Raw genomic sequence first — 26734 nt, 5'->3', positions numbered from 1 at the left:
GAGTACAACTGGTGGCCCTATGAACAACAGTTCTGCACCCTCTCTTGTTCTGTGCCATTCTCATCATCTTTAAGCCCACTGATGCAAGCACTGGTTAACCACTTGGGAAGAGCCTGCCCATTCTTCTCCCACGGAGCAGCTCTTGGCCTCAAACCATGTGCCTTCAGGATTTCAGCACAGCTTCTTGCCACTTGTTGTTATGTGCTGTCGAGACACTTGCGACTTACAGCAACCCTACGTATACAAGAGCCCTAAACCCTGCTCTATCTCTTGCCAACCTTATTGTCTCTGACACACTATCCCTATTACCCCAGTAATGAATCAATCCGTCTCATCGAGGGTCTTCCTCTCCTGCGCTGTCCCTCTAACCTCCCAAGCATGACATCCTTCTCCAAGGACTGATCCCACCTTACAACATGTCAAAAGTATGTCAGAAGGAGTTTCAGAATCCTTGCCTCCAAGGAGCACAGCCTGGCTTCACCCTCTTAAGGATGAATTTAGCAGTCCATGGTACCCTCAACACTCTTTTCCAGCACCAAAGCTCAAAGGCATCAACTCTCCTTCTAATCCCTAGTCACTGTATGTTCAGCCCTCTGATGAATAGCAAGTAACTGCAAAGACCATGGCCTGTATCAGGTGCACCTTAGTCTCCAGACTGACATCGTTCCTCCTCAACACCTTGGAAAGTTCTCTGACAGTAGACTTTGCAATTCACCTTTTAATTTCCTGGCTGCTAGTACCAAGAGTATTGATTGTAGAGCCAAGCAAACTGAAGCTGTCAACAATCTCAATCTCTTCACCATTAATCATGATGCTGCCAAATGGCCCAATGGTGAGAATCTTTGCTTTCTTGATGGTGAGTTTCAATCCATATAGAAGGCTGCAATCCTTGACCTTCTACAGCAAGCACTTCAGGTCCTCCTCAGTTTCAGCAAGCAGGGTTGTGTCATCTGCATAATGTAGATTGTTGATGAGTCTACCTCCAATCCTGATGCCATACCTCTCCTCATAGAGCCCAGCCTCCCGGATAATCTGTTCCACATATAGATTGAAAAGATATGGAGATAGGACACATCCTTGATGCACACCCTTCCCAATTCTGAACCATGCAGTGTTTCCAGGCTCTGTTTATAAATAATTACAAAGTAAAATATACCAAGTATATAAAGAGACATGCTTCTATATCCTTTATAGTAAAAGATATGTATTTTACTTCAATACAGGTGGTTTCTGCTGTAAATAATGTTTTCTCCTCTTGGGGGTGTAAAAAAAGGAAGAAACACTTTTTTAAAAAAAAAATTAAATTATACTAATCTCTTCTATTTTCAGAAACTAGAGATTAGGTCTGCATGGCTGAGTACTTGTTAAATGAACTTTTTTTTTTTACTCTGCCTCGGAATTTCTATTTATCTAGACAAAATAAAAGTAAATTTAGGGCATTTTATAAGTACGTCAATGTTGAATGTTTTTTTCTTTCCTGAATTATATCCTGAATAACTATATTCTGAGTAATTAATGTGTTTGTTTTATTTATTTTTTTTTAAGGCACTCTAGTAGCCTGGTAAGGACCTGTACTGCCAACGCAAAGGCATGTAGTTTGAATCCACCTGTGGCCTCCTGTGCAATTTACTCCCTCTGAAAACTCAATGGCAAGTCATTTATGAGACAGTTTCAACTCAACTATACAAAACAATGTCTGTGAAACACATGTAAGTAAAACTATAATTTCAAAGCTGATAAAGCTCTTAAAATTATAATTTGTTTCAACCCATTATGTGGAGAGGGAATCCCAAAGATATTACTTGCTACTCACAGAATTGCATATTTGGTTCTGTGTAATTTATTATCACTATTCATTGTTGTTATGGACCAGACCAGCTAGCAGGTTTTTCAGAAACTGTAAACTACTGAGACTGCCCATCTTCATCTCATGAAGTAGCTGGTGGATTTGAACTGATTGCCTTTGGGTTGAGAGAGTAACTCACTACTCACTAAGCCACGAGAGCATTCCAATTATGCACTAATTCTCTGAATTCAAGGAGCCAATGAGAGCAGTTGGTCTACCTATCTTTTCACTCATGAATGAGTTGCATTGCTCTACATATGTACAATGTGGTATTCAGATTATATACTCTGAATGTTGTTAACTATGTACAAGACCCATAGCTAACCTTCCAATGGGTTTTCAGAGGCAGTAAATCACACAGGAAGAGACTGCCCATCATCCTCCTGTGAAATAGATTTAAGATTTAAACAATTTGTCTTTGTGTTGGCTGTGTAATTCTTTACCACCAAGCCACCAGAGCTCTGTATACTCTACACATCAGAATTTCATTAATTATAGTAGTCGTTCTAAAACTTGAGTAAAGACTACCATTACCTGGAAGGCTAATAACTAACACAATGCTAGAATCCAGCTTGCAGAGTGTGAACTGAGTATCAATAAGGAAAGGCCTTCACATATCGATGACCAACAAGTTCTCACTTGATGCTGAGGACCAAGTACTATATTTGAGAATCACTGTCTTAGAACATCAGAAATTGGAGAGTAATTTAAGTTCTGGACTGAACTCTCCCAATTTTTTCTAAAATTATAACTTCCATGCCTAAACAGAATGTGTCCTGTAATCTAATTCTGATCCTGACTGTATACAAGAAGAATTGAAGTATATAATTTAAAACTGAAATATAAGGCAGTGAAATAAAAATTCATTATGTATCAAATATACAGTAGCTACCTCATATAGGTTTGACTTAGTTTTGAAATTAAAAGTGGCGTACTTTGATCCAGGATAAGGAGACAAAGGCTGGAAGGTGGAAATATACGTAATCTCACCTCACAGGAATTGGCCTTAGGCTGCTCATACTGGTTCTCCTCCTGATGTTAGTGGAGGTCTGAAGTCACTTGGACGTTTCTACTCTGGTGTTGTTATTACTTTGTATACAGTATAAAATTTCATTAAAGTTCCTATGTCTATGTACAAAAATTTTCCATGCCTTACTAATTTTAGAACTTTAAACACTGACAGAAGATATCTTTAAGAGAAACATCATCTCTCTACTATAATTTTATATTCCATAAATTTGAACTACTCCTCCTCTGCCTATCTTTAAAAGTATGAGAACATTTCACTTTTGGTATTTTTCCTGATTTCTTGTATGTTTTCCCCTGGATTATTTTATTTACCCCAAATTCTTGAGGAGCAATGATGTCAGTTTGAGGACTAAGGTGTGTCTGATTCAGGCCACCATAGTCTTTCCGATTACTTGTTATGTATCTGAGAGCTGGACAATGAATAACGATAACAAAAAAGGAACTCATGTCTTTGAGATGTGTTGCTGGAAATGAGCACAAAGCATCCCATGGATGGCCAAGAAAATACAGATAGGTCTTGGAGAAGGTAAAGTGGAATGATGTTTGGAGGCAAGAATGAGGCTTCTCCACACATACTTTGGGCAGGTTGCTAGGCAGGGCTATTCTTCAGAGAAGGACATGATGCTGGGAAGGGTGGAGGGTCAGCAAAGGAGAGGAAGACCCTCAACTAGGTGGATTAGCACAGTGACAGCTACAATGAGCTCTTAGAAGTGTGAGGATGGAGCAGCACAGAACAGGGGTCAGATCTCTTGTTCATATGATAACTATGAGCTGTACTCAACCCAACAGCATCTAACAATAACAATAAAAATTATGTGTGGTAATACAACTGTGCTGCTTTGCAGACTTTAGTGTTACTATTTTATAACACATAGAAAGTTCTACTATGTTATTTAGGTACTCGGACTGAAACTGCCAGGATTTCATTTTATTTGGATTCAAAATCAAAACCCCTGGAAGTAACAGTCAAGAAATCTGCTGCACAGGATCCGTTACAGTGCTAAAGAGTGAGGATGCTGCTTTGAGGGCCACGGTGCAAATCACTTACACAAAAGGAGTTTTTAATCACACATAAAAGCTGGACAACAAATAAGGAGGATGCCTTTGAACTATGGCACTGGCAAAAAAAATACTGCATAAGACCATTATTATAAAAACAGAAGGATAACAGGTAAGATGTGTAAATACCCAAAAAGGGAAGGGAAAAGGAGGAAAGGGGTGGACAAAGGGGATAGCCGAGTTTAGTGGAAGGATGGGGAGGTGAAGGAATAGGACAAATTCAAAGGGGTCTCAAAATAACAGAGTAGTTACAGGCACAGATCAATAATAATAATAGAATGTATATGAATATGTATGAAACAATGTAAATGACTATATATAACATAATGTACATGAATGAAACACAATGTAAATGAATTATTGAATGCAAACTAATTTAAAAAAATACTGAATCTATTATAAACTGCTCAAAGAATAAAATGAGAATGCTACACAGAGCAAGGATGATAACATTTCTCACATATGTTGGGTATGTTATCAGCAGTCAGTCCCCTGGAGAAAGATATGCTTGATGGCAGTGCAGTGCACTGATTATTCAAAAGGGGTTTTCTTGTCACTGCTTTGCCTTTAACACATGCTAAGGGCTATGTTAATAATATGAATCAGATAATTCACTTGCCTCTTGGGAGAAACATGCAGACAAGATAGGTACATTCCTAATGAGGAGAGTATGATCAGTCATGCCATTCCACCAGGCTTAAGATGGGGCAGATTCAGAGACATAATATGAGAACCTAAAAACCAGCATGAAAGAAGTGGAAAATTGTAACCTGTTAACTTTCTTAATAAACTCCATAATGACAAGTATGTTTTGTATATTCTTTGTTTCCTCTGAAAGAAATTAGCAGACCCAGGAGTAGAGAAGCAAGTGCCCTGGAAGGGATGGTTGGTGCTAGAATTGATGGAAGTAACTGCATACATAAAAGCATGTGGGCATGTCTGACTATAAGGAATTGACTTTGTGCTGTGGATGTGAATGATGACTAACTATTACTTCTTTTAATAGTGAGTGGAAGTCAGATGCCACTACAATACTTTAAAACTTAAAAGAAGGTCAGAGCAAAAGAGAAAGACTCTCAATGTCATGAACTTACACAGTGGCTTTAACAAGCACCTTACACATAGCAGAGACTATAAGGATGTGGTAGGACTGGAAATGTTTTTCGCGACTATACACAGTCATTAACTTGACAGCACCCAACAAAAACAAGAGCTGGAACTACCTCGATGGCATCCAACACATTATGTCAATATGCTGATGTTAGGTGCCTCTGACTCAGTTCTAACAGTGACCTATATACAAGAGAAGGAAACCCTGTCCCATCCTGTGTCATCCTCACAATCTCCTAAGCTGTTCTGTGTTAACTTCCTTTCTGCTGCTGTTTTTATCTTTTTTAAATTTTTAGAATCAACTTGATGGCACTACATTATGTGAATACAGTCTCTAAGATTAAGGTAGTTTGTACTTCCATTAGCCAGAACACAAAGCCTCACACATTCTTAACTGATGAGATTTTCAAGTCTGTGTTTAAAATGAAAGTTAAAAGGCCACAGGTATTTAGTATTACTTCAATTCTGTATACCTCATGAAAAGGGGGAAAAACCTATAAATTGATGACTAATTGTGGCATCAGGATTGGTGGAAGGTCTATTAACAATCTCCATTATGCAGATGACACAACCCTGCTTGCTGAAACTGAGGAGGACCTCATGCACTTGCTGCCAAGGGTCAAGGACTGCAGCCTTCAGTATGGACTGAGGCTCAATGTCAAGAAGACAAAGATTCTCACCACTGGACCAATTGGCAGTGTCAGGATGGATGACGAAGAGATTGAGATTGTTCACAGCTTCAGTTTGCTCGGCTCCACAGTCAACACTCTTGGCACCAGCAGTCAGGAAATCAAAAAGCGTATCGCGATGGGAAAGTCTGCTGTTAGGGACCTCTCTAAAGTACTCAGGAGCAACAGTGTCTCTCTGGAGACTAAGGTGCGCCTGATACAGGCCATGGTATTGGCAATCGCCTGTTATGCATCAGAGAGTTGGACAATGACTAGGGAGGACAGAAAGAGAGTGGATGCTTTTGAGCTGTGGTGCTGGAGAAGGGTACTGAATGTACCATGGACTGCCAGGAAAACAAACAGATTCATCTTGGAGAGGATTAAACCAAGCTACTCCTTGGAGGCAAGGATTCTGGGGCTTCATCTGACATACTTTGGACATGTTGCCAGGAGGGACGAGTCCTTGGAGAGGGACATCATGCTTGGGAGGGTTGAGGGACAACGCAGGAGGGGAAGACCCTCTATGAGATGGATTGATTCGGTGACTGGGTTAATCGGGATGGGTGTGTCAGAGGCGGTGCAGTTGGCGCAGGACAAAGCAGGGTTTAGGGCTGTTGTGCATAGGGTCGCTATGAGTCGGAAACGACTCTTCGGCACATAACAACAACAACGTCAGCCATAATTTGTTGTGACCCACACAGTCAAATTCTTTGCATAGCTGATAAAACACAAACATTCATATGGTATTCCTGCTTGAAGCCAAGAATCATCTGACATTGGCAATGATGTCCCTAGTGCATGGTCTCTCCTAAACTCTGCTTATGTATTTGGCAGCTCTCTGTCAATGTACTGTTCTAGTACTTTTTGCATAATCTTCAGCAAGATTTTGCATGCAGGTTATATTGTGATACTGTTTGATATTATTACATTTTTTTAAATGTGGGTTCTAGAAAATAAAAATCCTATATCAAAACATCTTATCTACTGGTCCTATAGGCAACATCATGTTCAATGGAGAAAAGATTGAAATTGTCAATAACTTCATCTTACTTGGATCCACAGTCAGAGACTGTGAGGATGGCACAGGTTAGGACAGGGTTCAGATCTGTTGTTCACAGATCATTATGCAAAATACTTGACTCGATGGCACCCTAACAACAATGACAACATATACTGTTACCTACAGGTATCTCTCTAGTTTGATTCGAATAACCTTTAGAGAGGGGATAAATATATTTTAACTTATTTGACAATATCACAAAACTGAATATTTGTTATCTTCTATATACAAAACAGTTGAGAAATGCTTCAAATATATAAAATTTACATATCTCTTTAGAAATTAAAAAAGATAAAAGCAGAGGGGGAAGGTAAGTTAATACAGAAGAACGACGTCACTGAGGAAATTGGACAGAACTGAAACATATTTCCTATTGCTCCTAATCTATTACTGTTATCTTAAAACATGTCAAAATGTACCCACTGTGCAGAATATCAAGAAAAAAAATATTTCCTTTTCTGTAGTTTTAAAATTTACAAGATTTACCAAGTCGGTGATCTTAAAAAAAAAAAACAAACCACAAGTGTCTTGCTTGTATATTCCACCTAAATATGACACCTACCCCACCAAAAAAAAATGGTAACAAGTTGTTGTTGCTCAAAAGTACATCCAGGGGAAAAAGGATCAGTGGTTCAGGATATGATGATAAATGTAAAAAGATGGCAATGGAGCACAGGGTATATAGCTAAAGATGTCAAAGGGCAGCAACTGAAAAGATGCTTACAACTGATAATATCTAGTTCAAAAAAGCTATATATAGTTTTGACATTTGGGCCTTTAAATATTTTTACACATTTAACCTTATGAGACAGCCAATCAGCAGCCGCTAATTCAAGAGTGCAAATATTTCTGGCAAACATCTATTTATAGATACTGAATGAAAGAAAGAACTAATAATAGAAACTGGCTATTAACAAATAAAGATGATTGTCTGGAAATAGTAAAATATTTTAAACCTTACTATATACACACACACACACACACACACATATCAAGTGGCATAATAAATGCAAGTTTTATACTGCCATCCAGATAAATGCTCTAGAACACTGCAATAAAATACTGCAATGAATATTTATTGAAAGCTTACTACAGAACAGACACTGTTTTAGATTCTTGAGATATAGTAGTAAATAAAATAAAACTCAAGGAGTTTCTATTCCAGTATTCTCCTTGTTAATGCTCTTTAAGTGGCATACGATAAGCCATTTACTATGTACTTTCATTTTACATACTGTATTTGCTTCAGTTTGTGAGATTATCTCATTCACCAGATTCCGGGTTTTTCAAAGTAAAAAACCTTTTGCTTTTCCCCTTATATCCTGCTACTGTACAATATTTAGAATGAAGTAATCGTAACATTTATGTTTTATTAAAAATAATTTCTATGTGATATCAAGCAGCTTTTTACCATTATCCTGACAATTACTAAATCCTCTTCAAGTACTTTAAAGTTGTATTTTTAGAATGTTTTGATTAATCAGAAATGGATAAGTAATAGTACAAGCATGATTCCAACATTTAAGAAGATTCATCCAGGGTGGATTTTTAAACTTGTAATAAATAGATGTACTTTCTTGGAAAAATATCTATTGTTACAGTAAAACCTGAGTTTCCTTTCTAACAAGATTGTATGATTACTCGTTTATATTGTTCTTTCCGCAGGAATGCACACACCCCCTGTTTGCATCCTGTTATTCACTTGGAGCTTCCCTTCTCTTTGCTATACTGTTTCCCTAGTATCAGGACAGTGATTGCAACTGCACATAAAAATTCAACCAGTTTTAGCATGCATCAAGTCATCTTTTTTTGCACCTAACATCTATTCAGGTCATAATGATTTCCTTCAAACTTCTGTGTTCCCAAAACATTATGTTGTCTTCCCAAGCCACTGGTGGCCTGGAAAAAGATCTTTATTATTTCCCTTATTTGTCATCTAACTTTGTTTCTATTAGCAAGCATTCTGAGAAAATGTTACACACTATACTAAGTTAAGGAGACACAATTAGAGTCTTTCTACAATTTTGGCCATTTGAGTTTGTCCGTCTGAAAAGGAAAAAAAAATTAAAAGCAAATCAAGGCATAAACAAGACTAGATTAAACCACTGCCTTTAATGCGTGATTCTTGACATGCATATGAATATTCAAATATGTCTGAAGATCTGTGAGTTCTACAGAGAATTTACTGAACAAGCATGTGAAGAGTGTAAACCCTGGAATGGACATTTTATCAAACTTCCCAGGTAATTTTTATGCACACTGACAGTTAAAAGGTGACAGACAATACAAAAACTAAAATAAAATATAATAAGGCACAATATAACTGCTCCTTGGAGGTAAAGATTCTGAAGCTTCGTTTGACGTTACTTTGGACATGTCACAGGATCAGTCCTTAAGAGGGGCGTCATGCTTGGGAAGGTGGAGGGACAGTGCAGGAGAGGAAGATTCTTGATGAAATGTATTGATTTAGTCACAGGGATAATGGGGATAGTTGTATCGGAGACAGTAAGATTAGCAAGGGACAGAGCAGGGTTTAGGGCTCTTGTACAGAGGGTCGCTATAAGTTGCAGGCAACTTGACAGCACATAACTACAAAAGCAATATAACTAGGTAATAATACTTCTCTATCTATTCATAACACCTTAACTAGAATGAAAAAGAGATAATCACACTGATGAACGGAGAAATAATTTTTAAAAGTGCAAACTCTAAGATAAGCTAAACCAGAATTTCTTTCACCCTATCAACCTCTTTTTGTACATTGCATTTCCCTGCACCTAACTTGGCTATTTATCAATTTTTACAGGTAAAATTAATTCTTATGAAACATTTAAGAATCTGAGCAAAGCTAAAACAGATTTAAAACAACAACAAACACTCCAAGAAATGACAAAATCAAATTTTTCAACATTAAAAGCAAGAGTATTGTAAGCACTTGTGAAGAATGAGAAGTTACCCACAAAGGAGAACCACTAAACCTAAACTCTGAGTTCTCAGCAGAATACATGCAGGAAGAAAGCAATGAAATGACCGAAGTAAAACTCTGAAAGAGAAAACTGCCAACCAAGAATTCTTCTCCCAGAAAAATTATCCCTCAAAAATAATAGTGAAATTAGGACATCTCTAGATAAATCAAAAACATGAAAACTTGTGAAAACAAGACCAACCCCAAAAGAAATATTAAAGATAATTACCTGGAAGAGAGCCAAACACAGACAACAATCAGATCTTTACATACATGAGGACATCATTCAGAAACTGATCGAGACATAGAAATAAACAAAGTACAATAAACACAGGACACTAAAAAATAAGGAACCAGAGGCAAGAGTCTATAAATGAGGACTACTACAATGCAGAGGGAATACACAGTGTGGTTAAAGAACTTGTAAATGGAGAGGAAGCCAAGGTGATTTTGAGATAAAGTGAACTTGTTATGTGCCGTCAAGTCTCCTGCAACTCATAGTGACCCTGTGTACAATAGCCCTAAACCCTGTTGTATCCCTTGCCAATCTCACTGTCTCTGACACACCTACTCTCTCTACCCCAGGCACTGAATCAATCTACCTCATAGAGGGTCTTTCTCTCTTGCACTGTCCCTCCACCCTGCCAAGCATGATGTCCCTCTCCAAGGACTGGTCCCTCCTTGCAATATGTCCAAAGTATGTCAGATGAAGCTTCAGAATCCTTGCCTCCAAGGAGCAGCCTAGTTTAACCATCTCCAGGATGAACCTGGGCATTTTCTTAGCTGTCCATGGTATATTCAATACAATTCTCCAACACTACAGCTCAAAGGCATCAATCCCCCTTCTATCCTCCACTAGTCATTGTTCAACTCTCTGATGCATAACAAGTGATTGCAAAGACCATGGCTTGTATCATGTGCACCTTAATCTCCAGAGTGACACCATTGTTCTTCAGTACTTTGGAGAGGTGCATAACAGCAGACTTTCCCACTGCAATACATCTTTTATTTTGTTGCTGTTAGGTGCTGTCCAGCCGAGTGCAACTCACAGCAAACCTATGAACAGTTGACCTGAATCTTGACCTATCTTGTGCCATCCTCATCATCTCTGACACACTAGAGCCCCCTGCTAAAATGACCATGTCAATCCACTTCACTTGGGGTCTTCCTTTGCTTCACTGACCTTCCATCTTTTCAAGCATGATATCCCACTCCAAGGAATGGCCTTGCCTAGCCACATATCCAAAGTATAAAAGATGAAGCTCCACATTCTCGGTGTCTGATAAACATTCTGGCTGCACTTTATCCAAGATGTATTTGAACTTTTGGCAGTTCATGGGATATTCAGCACCCATTTCTAGCATCACAACTCAAAGGCATCAAGTCTTCTTCTGTCACCCTTATTCACTGTTCAGCTTTCTGATGCATTCCAAGTGACTGAGAAGACCATAGCCTGAATTAGGTATGCCTTAGTCTTCAAACTGTCATCACTGTTGTTCATCACTTTGGAGGGGTCCTTGACAAAAGGCTTCCAAATATATGGTAGCCTAGTTGATAAGCAGTGAATTGTGCTGTCCAAAGGCATGTGGTTCAAATCCACCAGATGCTTTGTGGGAGTAAAATGGGCAATCTCCTCTTACTCAATTTACAGCTCTGACAGTCCCCTGGGGAGTTTTCAAAGGCTTTAAATTGCAGAGGAGAAGACTGCTCATTTTCTTCCTGAAGAGAAGTCAGTGCATTCAAACTGAATGTCTTTTCACTGGTAACCCAACTCCTTACAATTAAATCACCAGAGTTCCCTAAATGGTACACTACTATCCATTCTACTAATTCTATACAGAACATAATACATTGTTTGGGGGAACCCCCCCCCCAAAAAACAACAGTTTTATTTCCTAGGGCAGAAAAGCACAAACTTAAAAATAAAAATTAAAGTGTGCATAGATATTCTGTCTAGGTACTACTCAGAGCCAACAGTATCAACATCATTCTCAGTGCTAGTTAGAAATGCATATTGCCTGACCACACCTTTATTAAAATAGAAATTGCATCTTAGTAAGGTCTAGCTTTATGATCTTAGGTAAGTTAGTATTTGAAAAGTACTGCTAAAAATTACCAAGATTTCAACATTAATTCCTGTATGAGCATTTGTAAGGACAGAATGACATTGTCAAAAGACTAAACATTTCCTTGAAAATTCTATTGCTGCCTTACAAACAAAAGTACCCATTTGAAACACCTTACAATGATGAAATACAATTTGATTAAAAACTAATAAATCACATTAACTAGCTCAAATCCCTAATTTTATAGCTGAGCAAGCTGACGTATGTAAACCATTAGATAAAAGTTACTTTGTTGCTAGTACAATGAAACAAAAGTCCAATTTTACTGATTCTTTATTTTATAGTGCAGCTCTCAAAATATTTAAAAAATATTTTTCTTTTTTATTGAAGTTAATAGTTAATAACAAGTAGCTAATGAGAATTATGTACTTACATAAAAGGATAAATTAAATATCTGTAAAACACTGAAATTAAGCAAAAAATATATTATAGTTCATACAAATATTATTCTTTAAAGAAACTTTAAAAATTTTATTTGGAAGATGGAAACTAGAACCTGTACACTTAATATAATTTTCCAGTATGTGATTTACAGAGAATGGTATCATGGATCTGCTTTGATGAAGGCAATTGAAAAAAAAAAAATTAAGAGCCATTATGTATTTAGTTTGCCACTTACTTTTCATTATATAGTAATAAATTTAGAGCTTTTTTCACCATTAGCTAATTTTTATCATTTCCACAAACTTTAATAGAATTAAATCCTCTGTCTTACCATCAAAGAAGCTCTTGGCCCTCAGGTAACTGACACTGAGCCTCAGAACTGAAAGCTTGTCCAGCTTATTGATAACATCTTGTGGGAAGGGCAGCAGGCTAGCCAAACGATCCAACTCTGTATTAAGTCTGTCTCTGTGTCTTTTGGAAGGATTTGATTTGATACCTTCTGCCGGTATTGGTTTTACTCTGCAAAACAAATAAAAATTCATCAGAATAGAAAAAGCCAAATTTTACAGCATTGTAAAAGCTAATCAAGTATTTTTCTAATAAAATGAACATTTAAAATTTACCTCAAGTTTACATAAAGCTTCCTAACATCTATTTGTATTTTAATAAAGAAAAACAGCATTAAATACTTGATATTTTATTAATACGTTGCTGCACACTTTTATATTGATGACAGTGCTTAGAAACACATCTTGCCATCATTTGCGGCAACGTGTTAAAGTTCCAATGTACACATCACAGAATAGCTTAAGAAAATGCTTATTGTGGCATGATATTCAACAAAGGAATCTATTAGGATATTTTTTCCTCTAATGCAATTGGCCATTGTTCAGGGAAGGGGGGGGGAAAACACAGTGACAATAAATTATGTGAAAATTATACTTCCTTTGTCATCTTCTACAAAAGCCATCAATCTTAGTTTTATTTATGTAACAGATAAACAATAGCAACCCTAAATAAATGTGTAGACTCATTACCCCCCAGGCGATTTTCACATAGTTTCATTCCATCAGTGATAACTTCTCAAAGCCCTTCTGGTATCCAGATGCCATCTAATAATGCAGTTCTTGCAATATTAAAAAAATAATAAGTGTGACTTCATTTATATTTATTGACAAGAACTAGAGGTTAACTGTTATCACTGGAAAATTTTCTTCAAAGTATGTCTTTATTTTCTCTATTTTACTTCCTGTATTTGGTTTGCCACTTAAATTTCATTACGCACGCGCGCACGTGCACACACACACACACACACACGAAAACAAAAGATATAGCTATATCTATCGCTATCTCTATAGCTATCTATTTCTGTGTGTGTGTGTGTGTGTGTGTGTGTATATTTCTAAAAATAGTTAACTGGTATATCACAAAAGGTCAATACTTCCCCCAGACTATTTACAGAACCACTTGTTGTTGTTATGTGCCGTCGAATCGTTTGCAACTCATAGCGACCCTATGTACAACAGCCCTAAACCCAGCTTTATCCTGTGCCAAGCGCACTGCCTCCGACACACCCATCCCGATTACCCTAGTCACACGTCATAGAGGGTCTTCTCCTGCACTGTCCGTCCACCCTCCCAAGCATGATGTCCCTCTCCAAGGACCAGTCTCTCCTTACAACATGTCCAAAGTATGTCAGACGAAGCCCCAGAATCCTTGCCTCCAAGGAGTAGCCTGGTTTAACCCTCTTACTTAACAGAAATTGATGACTATTCCCCTTGCTATTTTACCCTAATTACATTAGGAATGAAATTCGGTCATATGTAATTTCTGTAGTTTTCCAATCAACGAACTTTTATCTTCAATGCATTGTCTACCTCACTAAACAAATATTAACGACCCAGTTAATGCAAGTAATGTTCTAATGAGAATTCAAATAACACTATGAAAACAGAGGGAGCAAGTGCTTGAGAAATATTTTACTAGACAATGGTAAGCTATGAAAAAGTGTCCTGCCTGCCATGCAAAACACAGGGTGAAGAAGGAGGAGACTGCAAAGCTGTATGAGGGTGCAATCTTTGAACTAATACTGAGTAACTACCAGGTACCAAACATAGAGCACTTACCAGCAAACAAAACATTACAACAGAAAAAACAAAAACAAACTAGCTCCTGTTCTCATAGAGCTTACTTTCCAGCAGGAAGATACAGAAATAAATGAATAAACAAGTAAAAGCTTTTCAGGCTCTTAAGTGTTAAGAAAAATCAAGCACAGTAAGAAACTAAGGACAGATGGGGTTATTGGTTTTGTTATGGTCAAGGAGGGCCCCTCTGATAGGGCATTTCAGCACAGACATGATTAAATGGCATGTGTGTCACAGGAGAGCCTAAAGGGGGAAAAATGTAAATAATTAAGGTAAAGGAATTAGCAAGTTTCCTTAAAGAAATGATGCAATCAATGAAAACAAAGCATTAGGAGTTAAGTCTCGGCTGTAGATTGTCACCCCAGCCCTGTTCTTCTAAGCTGATTCTTGTGATGGAGAGGATGGAATACAGGGAGCATCTCACTGAATTTGGATTCTGGTAGTAGCAATTTATCTTTAAAGTATAAATCTATTTTATAACTCTGATCAAAATCTTTCACTAGCTCCTGACAATCCATACTCCTCAGAGTAACAAGACCCTTTTATGAGATTGTTAGCCTCTATTCACCACTCAAGCCTCATTTCCTCTAGCCAGAGCTTTATAATGGACAAAAAAATCCACTATACTGCAAAACAAAGAAATGTCTGCATTAATAAATATGTATTTTGATACTTTTATATATGTTATTCCTCCAAACTTCTTTGTCCTGCTCCAACTCTCTCAAAGCCTTGCTCAAGTAGACCCCTGTTGTCAAGCCTTCCCTGACCTACCACACAATGAATTATCTACACTTCTCTGTGATCTCTGATCCCTCGCCTCCCAAGTCACATCTGCAAGGCACCTTCTCACACACTTCAGGAATGTTATCAAGAGGGCCAACTCCCTACAGAAGGACATCATTTTTGGTAAAGCAGAGAGCAGTGATAGACTAAGCAGACTAAGACAGCGACAACAAGAATATTGTAACTTATACACAGCAGGGATGGTGAGGGTAGCACAGGATCAGGTAGTTTTGTTCTACTGCATACAGAGTCACAATGAGTTAGAGATTGTTTTATGGCAAATAACAACAATTCCTTCACTCCCTCTGTAGCCTACACAATTTTTTTATACAATCATTCCACTAAGGAATTTCTATACAAATAATATTGCAAACAAAATAAAAAGGTATATACAACCTAATCTTACACTTCTGGTGACTATATAAGAGGAAAATAGTAACATATATACTAAAGGAAGAGACATAGAGGGAGAAATTAACAAAATGGCTCTTAAGAAAGAAAGCTTAAAAGTAAGGGGGTACTGCTGTTCTTGTGACCGATCTCTATAGTATCCTTTTTGATATGAAAATAAATGTTTCTTTACATGAGGTAAAAATTGTTCCTATCTCTGTTATTAGGGCTCTCTAGTAGTATAGTCTCTTGCTGTGCAACTGAGAGCTGGACAATGACTAAGGATGAAATAAGAACAGATGCTCTTGACCTGTGGTGCTACAGAGAATGCTGAAGATCCCATGGACTGCCAAAAGAATAAACATACATTGTTTTGGAGAAGCTGGGGCCAGAGTGTTCTTTGGAGGCAAAGATGATGAAACTTTGTCTCTCATACTTTAGACATGTTGCTAAGAAAGGTTATTGCTTAAAGTGGGACACCATGCTTGAGAAGGTGAAGGGACAGCGAAGGAGAAGAGGACCCTCGACCAGATCGGTTGACAACATTGACTGTGGCAGTGGGCCTGAATGTGTCATATTGTGAGAATAGTACTGGTTAGGACAGGATTAAAATCTGTTGTTTCTAAGATTGCTCTGAGCCATAATCAACCGTACTTAATAACAACAGTGGTATAGTCTGTGGAGAGTTGCAATGCTAATTCAAAGGTCGCAGTCCTCTCACCAAATTCACCAGCCACTTGAGGGAGAAAGATGAGCAGTCTCCTCCCCTGCAATTTACAATCTTCAAAATGCACTAAAGGGTCAGCTATGAGTTGGATCCAACTCCACCAACAAGAGAGAAATGTATTATAAACGCCTTGGGAAATACTTAGCATGAGATAAAGCTTCCCTAAGTAGTATATAGGTTTGTTGTGGAAAGGGTTAAACTGGGTGGCTCCTTGGAGGCAAGGATTCTGAGGCTCTGTCTAACATACTTTGGACATGTTATAAGGAGGGACGGGTCCTTGGAGAGGGACATCAAGCTTGGGAGGGTGGAGGGCAGATGCAGGAGGGGAAGGCCCTCTATGAGGTGGATTGATTCAATGACTGGGGTAATTGGGATGGGAGGGGAGTGTCAGAGACGGTGCAATTGGCACAGGACAGAGAAGAGGTTAGGGCTGTATACACAGGGTCGCTATGAGTCGTAAGCGACTCGACGGCACATAACAACAACAACAAAGTAGTACATTATGGATATCACATACACTTCTTTTTGTCTGTCTCTTTCATTACTATGTAAACCTGGTCATCTCTTTTCTCTCACTGCCAGCACAAATGCTTGGCACAGAGTTGTTCTCAATGTTTGTTAATCAGAAAAATAATCAGAACCAAAGGCACTGACAGTAAGGAAGGTAAAGAAAGGACTGCTTGAAATCCTCAGCACAGCACCTTACTGCTCATCAAAGCCAATGAGTCACTCAATGAGCTGGTGATTGGACCAAGCTGCAAGGAAGAGGGAAACGCTGAGGAGGAGAGGTTTCAAATTACTCTGGGGTTTGCAGCTTGGGGTAACAAAGAGTTCTTATAAAAGGTATACCAAACAAGAGAAAAATGGCTTGAGAACAGACTGTAGCAACATCAACATCTAGGTATAAGGCAGAGAAAGAGGCAAATACAATGATCACAGTGGGGAAAGGACTGAGTATTTTGATAGTCACAGGAGAAAAATCAAATGCACAGAGATTAAATAAACTCAAGAGATGAGAAGTACTCATCAGAATTGGCAATTGACAACTATTGCATATCCCACTAGTGTTGAAGCTGCTGATAAGAAATAGATTTGACTCACTTTTACCCTCATTTTGTGTAAAACTATTTAGGACTATTTTCTGAAAATATCTCCTACATATCCACACATGTTGAAGATGCCCAGTTTTGTTAAAAATAGACAATAATCCTAAATCAATCACACTTGGATTATATAGTGCTATTACCTTTTACTGTCTCGAAATCTATACCAAGACATACTGCCAACTATCTATTTTTAATAAGCTACATGTGAAATGTAAACAAACATTCCTGTAAGATTGGATTTGGGAGATCTGGAATTCAGACAGCTTCTGAAATAGAGACTGTAAGATGTTAATCAGGCAAAGAAGCAATTTATTATTTTTTTAAACCTTAACCTCAAAAGTCCTGTCCCAACCTGTAAATCAAAATGGTTGTGAAATCAAGGCTCTAGCTGACTTCATGCCATATTTCTGTCTTAGGAGCCCTGCACGCTATAAGGACTGGTGGTAACAGGCCCAAGAGCCTGTCCAATGCCAGCATGAACACTATCTTTATAACCTTTCTTAACATCACCACCTAAAATGTTCCAAGCTTATAATTTGCATCTAATTTTTAATGCTGTTGCACTAATAACTTAATAACAAATTTACATACTGTACATGTATTTTATATGACATTTATAACTAGAAGAAAAAGCAAAGAGGCTGTTTTCATAAACCTGAGATTAATATGGCATTTTAAAACAAGAAGTTACTCTCATGCTGAGTCTGCATTACATGATTTTCCCATGATTTAATCTTTTCCCACTGTTTCAATCTACAAATAGCCTCCAATTCAGGACATTCTAGTTACAAAGAACTCTTTTTTTGTAATATGCTATTGTTGGTAAGATATACTAAATATGATGTTGTAGTATGCTATTTGCTAATGTTGTCATTCTCTGATGTAATGCTGCCAACTTCCACAGTCAAAAATCAGATTTATAAAGATACTGCTACTAAAGGCAACTATAGTAAAAACCTAAGGCTAGTCAGAGAGAGAAAATTATTTGATTTCTATCAGAACTGACTAATAATAGAGTATTCCTTGAAACGAAATCCCAAAGTAAGCTGGGGATTAGATTACCTGTACAACTCACACTCAGTTGTGTAGCACAAGGAATCACACTGCTGTGCGTTAAGCTCCCCGTTCTTCAGTCACTGTCACTGTCAGTGCATCTTGTTAAGGACACTCCTTTCCTTCTACGGCTCTCTACTTTTCCAAGCATGATGTCCTTTATCTCCTAACAATATGCCCAAAGTATGTGAGAAGTCTCATCAACCTTAGTTCTAAGGACCACTCCAGCTATATTTCTTCCAATGACTGGCTCATTTTTAAAATATACCTTTATTGGTTTTCATAAAATCATTCATAGGCATTGTGTTTTATGCCTGTATACTATGTTTTATACAGTATTTCATTTATACTATGTTTCATTCACATACACCGTGTTTTATATAATTGCTTAGTTCATTGCTTTTTTACAGCTCCTGTACTGGCTATCCACTGGTTCAAGTTCAATGTGTCAATTTTAATTTTCCAGAATTTATATTTTATCATTTCTGCATCTACAATTGTTCTACCCTTCACTTAACACCTAGAAAATCTTCAGTATTCCTCAACAAAACCCTGCGCCAACTACCACCAATTAAGTCCAACTCATAAACTCATCCCTCGCACACTCCCTCCCTTTAGTACATGCCTTATGTATCTCTGAATATGAATGCTGAATGCTGATAGCCTCAAATTATATGCTTAATGTAATACGTGGGATAGGGAACTTGTGCAAAAATAAAGTGTGTATAGCTAGACAGCTTTTCTTTGTGAGACAAGGAATGCCAGCCTTCTCCCTGCAAAAAATATATGAGAATTCTGGCTGAAGTCACTTTTAGTGTCTCAGAATTCACTGCCACATCCCTGCTGATGCCCTAGTAATGATCACTTCTTCTTTTTCCCCTTGTGCTCTAAGACAGTGTGATGAGGTCTAAACAACAATGTCTCTAGCACAAGAAATAAATAGTGATACCAGGAAAATAGTAAGTGCCCTAAAAATAAATGTTATCTGCATAATCCTGAAAATTATTAAAGATATTTCATTCACCTGTATATGCAAGGTAATGTAAGGAGGTTTCATAGAGATATGCCATCTAAAACTAGGTTTCAAAGAGGTTTCAAGATGGTAGCCTTTTGCAAGTAACTCTATGAAACTGACAGCAATGAAAAAAGGAAAAAAATGCAATCTCTATCTTCAACAGATAGCCAAACACCAAAACAAAGTGAAAATGGAAAAGTACATAGGCAAGAAATTAGTGACTCTGAATAAAAAAGAGGAATTATCATGTAATACTTGGCTTATATAGTAAAAAATAAAGAAATATTAAATGTAGACTTTTATCAACAACTGTAATATGAAACTGTATTAGATGCAGAAAGGTGCGAGGGGAAAGATATATTACTTAAATATCTTAATAAGACTGCAACAAATAATCTCTAATATGTGCATGTCAAAGTAGACGGCCTATATACTACTACTTAAAAATTAAAGGATACAGATGACAATGATTAAATAGTGAAAGAAGTAACTTAGGGAGATTACTTCTGTAGAGTTTTTTTGTATATTTTGACTTTTAAAAACACATGTATGTTATCTAACAGAAACAGATGTTAAATCATTTCAAGAAAAAGAACAAATTGGGGGGAAAACCCCACTGAAAAAGGTAAGAGAAAGCAAATCAATATTAAATACCTCAACAAGAAAATCTGTAAACATATGCTTTTATACTATTGTTATACGTAAACATATCTACAATCTCAACATACAAAGTACAATTAGCTGACTACTGTACCCTTCTTTCTTTTGCCAATATAATGAGCAACTAGTATTTATAAGCAAAAATTAAAAGACAAAGGCACAACCAAATGTGAATTTAACTAGTAAGTCTTTGTAGAGCAATGTTTCAGTCTTAAAATTAATGTATTAATTAATAAACTATAATTTTACGTTAAACAACTAAAGAATTTTTTTAAAGTGTGGCAGCAGAAAAGTATATTAAGTTTAAAATATGCATGATATTTAGCTGTTTAGTTATTGTTTTAACAAAACAGATCAGTAAGCTTTTACTGTGTAACTATTTAAAATTGAGAACATAATTAATCACATACTGCCTCTTAACAGTTTCACTTAAGAATTGGTTGTCTGTGACAAACCAAGCGTATTTAAAGACCACAGTTTATGTTTCCATTTAATTTTTTATCTTTAGCAGGTGTTATACCTTTGGGAGACATCTTTTATATGGCTGACTTTAGCTGTGACATTGATGGAGAAGATGCTGACTGTACTTACTCACTGACTAAGGAACTTGCCCAAATCTATCAAAGTGAGGATGAGGAGACCAGACTTCACCTTTTATCTCAGTCAGAGCCAGAGCTTGCACTTACACCTCACTGCTAGCTCTTTCAAACACTGAATACTGTGTTAGCTCTCATTAAGTAACACTTTCAATTGCTTCATTTCATTGTTTGAATGTGTTGGTGCATCCATAACCAATATATTAGCTGTAAAGTCATTTTGATACAGACATAATGCTATAAATGGAAATATCTTGTATTTCTTTATTCTAGACACTATATTTACATACAACATTTTCAATTAAACTTTAGTTTATTCTACAAAGTAATAAATGAGGGTTATGTAACCACAATAGAATATTAATTTACCAAGAAGAACAGAGAAGGTAAAGCTTTTGTTATTCTTAATATGTTAATTAAGTAAATATTTCTTTCCAGTTCTGACATCTCATGATGGTCACTATTGCTGATATTTTTAAGCACAAATGGCAATTTTTAAACATTAGTAATGGAAAAGCTACTATTTGTCAACTTTCAGTAGTGTAGATCTGGTTATTTGATGTTTCAATGCTATAGATCTGGTTATATGATGTTTCACTCAACTTTTTTTTTGTACTAATAAAACTTCACTTTCAGGAACCAAAATAACTAAACAAATAATGACATACTCTCCAAAGAGAATAAAAGAAAATTAGAATTGAAAAAGTATTTCTTTTCTTTCTGAACAAGATTATTGAATACTGGAATAACATTTTAAGGAGTTAATAGCAAAATCCATTCTATGATTATCTTTGAAAATGTCTTCATGAAGGTAGGCTCATGGATCAGATACTTTATCAAGGCTGTTGCAGATCTCTGAATTGTCTAGTCTAAAGGAAATACATGTAGTGTTCTACTACGTAGAACACATTTTTGTAGGGTTAAATTTAACATATTTTCAAGTTTACTTAAAACTAACAAGAGATGATTCTCAATGTCAGACTTGCCACTAGAGGGAGTTTATTTTGTTTAATAAACTCAATTTGCCAGGAAGAGTTCAAGATTAAAATTATGTCACTCATCTTATTACACAGTTGCATGGAACAGTATATTTAGGTGGGTGAATTTTCAACAGTCTTGCAACTGTGCTACAATATATTTTCTCTGTGAGTAAAATAAAACTGCCATCACTTAAGAGATCAAAGTCAAAAAGATTTGGATAACATTTTTAGTTTAATCAAGACAATTTATTTTTCCCCCCTGTAAGAATGTTGGCATATTTTAAGTCTTATCATCCACAAACGAAATTTAACTAAACTACTTATATTAATACTATGTATAATGATTTCATTTGTAAAATCAACATTTACACTAATGAATCATTTTTTTTTAATGTAGGCAAAAGCATGTTGTGAGTAATTTTATCAAGTAAGTAGCAACACTAGTTCTTTTCTTAGACAATACTGGGTGTTACTTTAAGGCATTTACACAATCAGACACAGTGCATGGTGCTCAATAAAGACCTGATTAACACCTAAACTACCTAATAAAATGCCAGTAACTGAGGAAAAAGTCTTACTTAGTGACACTGCAATACAGGAACCAATTAAATAATGAATAGTAAATTGAAATCTTAAGAAATGTACAAAATATTAAGATACTAAAATAAAAGGCATATTTTACATAAATAAAAGGGAACCTAATACACTAAGGGAGAAGATCACTGGTAAAACATTACTGTATTTTTTTCACACACACTATCCACTTTGTGAAGCATTACCTACTCCAGGAATTATATCTGTAAATGAACTAAGTTTTTAAATGGCAACAAAAATGTTAATAGAAACAAAAAATGCCAAATTTTATAATTAAAATAAACTAAGGGTTTTTTTTTTTAAAGCCACCTAGTTCCCTTTATAACATGCTGACTGAAGCTATCTTAAATGCACCAGTGCGATTGGTAACTTTTCAGATCACAAAATAAAAACACAAATTGTATTATCTATTATGTTAAATGTCCTACTGGATGAGTAGCTATAGAGGCATCATGAGGGTCTCCAACACAGATACATTTTTATTATTTACACAAGAAACCATTCTACAAAATACCAGTTATTGGAAACTAATGCTGCAGAACTGCTATGACAAAAAATTGCTGACAAGGCTATATTCTTAACCTTAGACACACTATAGGTAAGGCTTTCAAATGTGAATGAGTCTATTTTATGAGGCCAAATATGCTCCATGAGTGTCAATTTTTAAGGCTAGATTTGAGGAACTTTGGCCAATAAAAATCTAAATGGAAATTAAGCTCTAGAATAATGATTCTTTCCCACAAATTACTTTTACGTATAAAACTGAAAATGTTATTTATTTATATTCATTCACCTTACTTATTTAAGTCATGTTTTAAGCAAATTTGCTTGAGGAGATGTTTAAAAGGAATGTTTAAGAAAATGTGAAAGGTTTAGGTAATTTAACTCTGATAATTATGAATAAACGCTGCAAGACAGATAAATGGAAGCCTTTCTCAAGTACAAATATTTTTTAGGTGGAGAACATTGTTTGCCGTCTTATACAAACATCCAACCAAAACAAAACAAAAATCAAATCGGAGTTCACCCTATTATAAGGGACAGCACACTGAAGTTGAGAAGAAAGGAAATCAGAGGAAGATGCTAAGAATGAAAACATCTCCCTCAAGGAATCCAAACGCAGGTCTTTTCTACATCCTCAAATGACCCCCAAAAGGACAAAGTTTTCCCCAAAGGAGACAGAGAATACAAATCGCCCACCATGCCCACCGTACTCTCACACCTGCTCCCATCCCTTTATCCCTTTACACCACTGACACCAGACACGCTGGACACTAACAATTCCTGGCAATTTACAAAAGCACAGCAGAAAACCAGTTGTTCTGGATTAAAAAAAAAAAAAAAAAAAAAAAATGCCTTCAGAGGCACTGGGTCCCTTTCTTCCTGACTGCACGTGGTTGGCTTTTCACATCATTCTGCCCTACCGAGCTCCCAGTGAGTCTCCTCTAAGACCAAGTATGATGACAGTCCCCTAACCGAACAAAGGTGGATATTAAAAGTATAAGGGGATTTCAGGGCAAGCTAAGGTTAGCTAATCCACCAGCGCCAGGGGCCAGAACAAAACTGTCAACAAATGAGGACCAAAAAGAGAGCTGGCTGCTTAAGGGGATGGGTGTGAGTGGGGGACGTGAGAGCCGGTGACAATGGTTGCGGTGGACAGGTTTTTAAAATGGAATCATGAAAACGGAAAACAAATGTAAACTCTTGATCTCTCGAACCTTGGATCCAGGGGCTGTGTCAGGAACGGACCTAATCCCCCGGAACGCGGGCCCTAGGGGCGGGGTGCGGCGGGCACGCGCACGACCCGCACCCGCAGGACCCGCACCCGCGCAGCCTGGTGCCCAGCCCCCGCCGCAGACGCCGCTAGGGACACTCACGTTTTCTGCACGGGTTTCCGCCGCTTCCGACTGGCGTAGGTGATGTTGGCGCTGCCACTGTTCATGGTGCCCGGTATGCTGCGGCCCTGTCCGGTCCCTGGCGCCCCGCAGTGGCCGGAGCGGGCGGCCGGGTCCCGAGAAGCCGCGCCTGCTCCACCTGCGTCCTCCCCGCGCGGTGCTGAGGGCGCCGCGCAACCTCGGGTCCCGACTCCCGAAGTCCCGACCGATCTGGGTACCTCACGGCTGGGGACGCCGGTGTTTGGCGCCGGGGCAGAGGGGCGGAGACCCGAGAGCTGGCCGACGCAGGTGCCGTCTACACAGGCGGAGGCGGCGCGGCGCTGCCCGCAGGTGAGGCGGCCGGGCAGAGGAGGAGTCTCAGGCGTCTGTTCGGGACCCCGGCCTGGGTGGCGCGTGGTGGTACAGCGCCCCGTGACCAACACCCCTTGAGGGAGGGAGGAGACGCAGCGCTGCTCCCGGGGCTTCCCCGCTCCTGGGTGCTTCCCGCCCGCGGAGTTCTTGCGCTGGACCACCGGTACAGGGAGCCCCTGTTTCCACTCGGCTCCGCCTGCCCCAGTTCTGGGCCTGCGTTCCAGGGCACACACTGGAGAGCGAGCTTCCAGCGGACTCCGTAAGCGCTGCCTCCCGCCGCGGCGCGCGCCCGCAGAATAGCAGAAGCGCCCGAGACCCCAGACGGGCCCAGCTCGGCACAGCCCGGAGTAGCCCCGCCCCACCACGCTTGGCCACGCCCCTCACTCCAGCTCCCTTTAAGGCTCCACCCTCCTCCCGGCACGTGATGACGTGTTACGTAAGGATGCCCTTCAGTAGCCATCTTCGTAAGGTCAAAGCTCTTGCCTGTGGTCACATTTCCACCACACAAAGAAGTGTCTCAACAGATGATGTCAAGTTCAACACTATGTAGCTGAATGGGCTTAAGAGTTGTGAGGTGCCTTCGAGTTTATTCTGGTTCATAAGGACCTGTACATTATAGAATGAAACACTACCTGCCATTGCGCCATCCTCACAATCCTGTTAGAAGACATTTTTGCAGCCCTGTGTCAATCATGTTGATTGAGAATCTTCTTTTTCATTAACTCATTACTTCACCAGACATGACATCCTACTCCAGGGCTTGTTTCTTCCTAATAGCATGTTCAGACTGTTTATGATGAGGTATTGTCATCCTCATTTCTAAGAAGCATTCTTGCTTTATTTTTACCAAGAGAGATTTGTTTATTCTTCTTATCTCAAAATTGTCGTGCCAAATAGTCAGTTTCTTATATGACAGGAGAGTGATTCACCTATTTGGACTAAGAACGGGAAGACTGTAATAAGCCACATTTAAGGTGAGACTTGAAGGCTAAGAGATTTTTTTACCTATTTAATTATTTTAAAATGTGTCCTTTGTACTAGGCAGTTTAATGCCTTTTCCGCAGTCCTGATAACTTTGTTATCATTAAGTCAAATTCAGTAAGATTAGTGGGAAGAAAGAGACTAGAAAGAAGGGAAGCACTGGGGCAGAAGATATTTGAGAATATGTATCTGGTATGGTTGGAAGGAGCTCAAGAAGCTCAGTCTGTTAATGTAAAGGTGGGTGGTTCAAACCTACCCAGCAACTCTGCAGAACGGCCTGGTGAACTGCTAACCAAAAAAACACAACTAAAAAACACCCCCAAAATTGTATGAAGCAGTTCCACTCTGTAATGCATGGGTTTGCCAGGAGTCAGAACTGACATATAGACAATGGGCTTATATGGTTGGAGCTTTGGAGAGAGGCACTAAATGGGAAGTTCAGGACCTTTGGAGTCAAATCATAAAAGCTTGATTGAGTTTTATCAAAGACTAGATTCAGGGAGAATTGTTAGTGAGTTGTTAAAATAATCCAGGTAAAAAGTCCAGGAATATATATCTATGGTGATGTTGTTATTGTTGTAGTCGTTAGATGCTTTCCAGTCAAGTATGACTTTTAGCGACTGTATGAAAAACAAATCTAAACCTTGTCCTATTGTCTGTCATCTTCCTCATCACTAATACACTTGAGCCATTGCTAGAATAACAATGTCAGTCCATCTGATTGGATTCTTCCTCTCTGTTGCTGACCCTTCACTTTGCAAGCATGATAACCGTTTACATGGAATGGCCTTTCCTAGCAACATGTCCAAAGTATGAGAGGCAAAACTTTGCCATCCTTGCCTCCAAGGAGCACTCTGGCTGCACCTTTTCCAAGCCATGTCTGTTTGTTTCTTTGACAGCCCATGAGATATTTGGTACTCTTTTCTAACACCGCAACTTAAAGGCATCAATTTATCTTCTGTCATCCTTATTCTTTGCCCAGCTCTCAGATGCATAGCAAGTGATTGAAAAGACCATGGCCTAAATCAGGCAGACCGTGGTTGTCAAACATTGCTCTTCAATATGTTGGAGAGGTCCCTGACAGTGGCCTTGCCCAAAGCAATGTGTCTGCTTATTTCTCCACTACTGTTACCAACGTTGTTAATTATGGAATGACATAAAATGAAATCATTGACAGTGTCAATCATTTCTCCATCTATCATGATGTTGCCT

At 38.2% G+C, this 26734-nt stretch overlaps 2 protein-coding genes across 2 annotated transcripts in view; one reads left to right on the top strand and one right to left on the bottom strand.

The window, feature by feature from the left end:
• Nucleotides 1-24237, bottom strand: part of AHR (aryl hydrocarbon receptor) — a 52482-nt gene extending 28245 nt beyond the window's left edge. The window contains exons 1-2 of the mRNA XM_006880268.1: nucleotides 24173-24237; nucleotides 12579-12766 (exon numbers count right to left, since the gene is read on the bottom strand). Coding sequence (XP_006880330.1) covers nucleotides 12579-12766; nucleotides 24173-24237 — 253 coding nt within the window. The remainder of the gene's footprint in view (nucleotides 1-12578; nucleotides 12767-24172) is intronic.
• A 10-nt stretch (nucleotides 24238-24247) lies between these two features.
• LOC102854185 (uncharacterized protein C17orf96-like) lies at nucleotides 24248-25091 on the top strand. Its single transcript, XM_006880381.1, has 2 exons — nucleotides 24248-24520; nucleotides 24621-25091. Exons 1-2 carry the CDS (start codon nucleotides 24248-24250, stop codon nucleotides 25089-25091), a joined length of 744 nt encoding a protein of 247 aa, XP_006880443.1.
• Nucleotides 25092-26734: the final 1643 nt, after the last annotated feature.

Source organism: Elephantulus edwardii, unplaced genomic scaffold, assembly GCF_000299155.1.
Source record: "Elephantulus edwardii isolate Elephantulus edwardi_28Jun2011 unplaced genomic scaffold, EleEdw1.0 scaffold00007, whole genome shotgun sequence".
Taxonomy (NCBI): Eukaryota; Metazoa; Chordata; class Mammalia; order Macroscelidea; family Macroscelididae; genus Elephantulus; species Elephantulus edwardii.
Note: the sequence above shows the minus strand (reverse complement) of the source record. Positions and strands in the feature narration are given on the sequence as shown.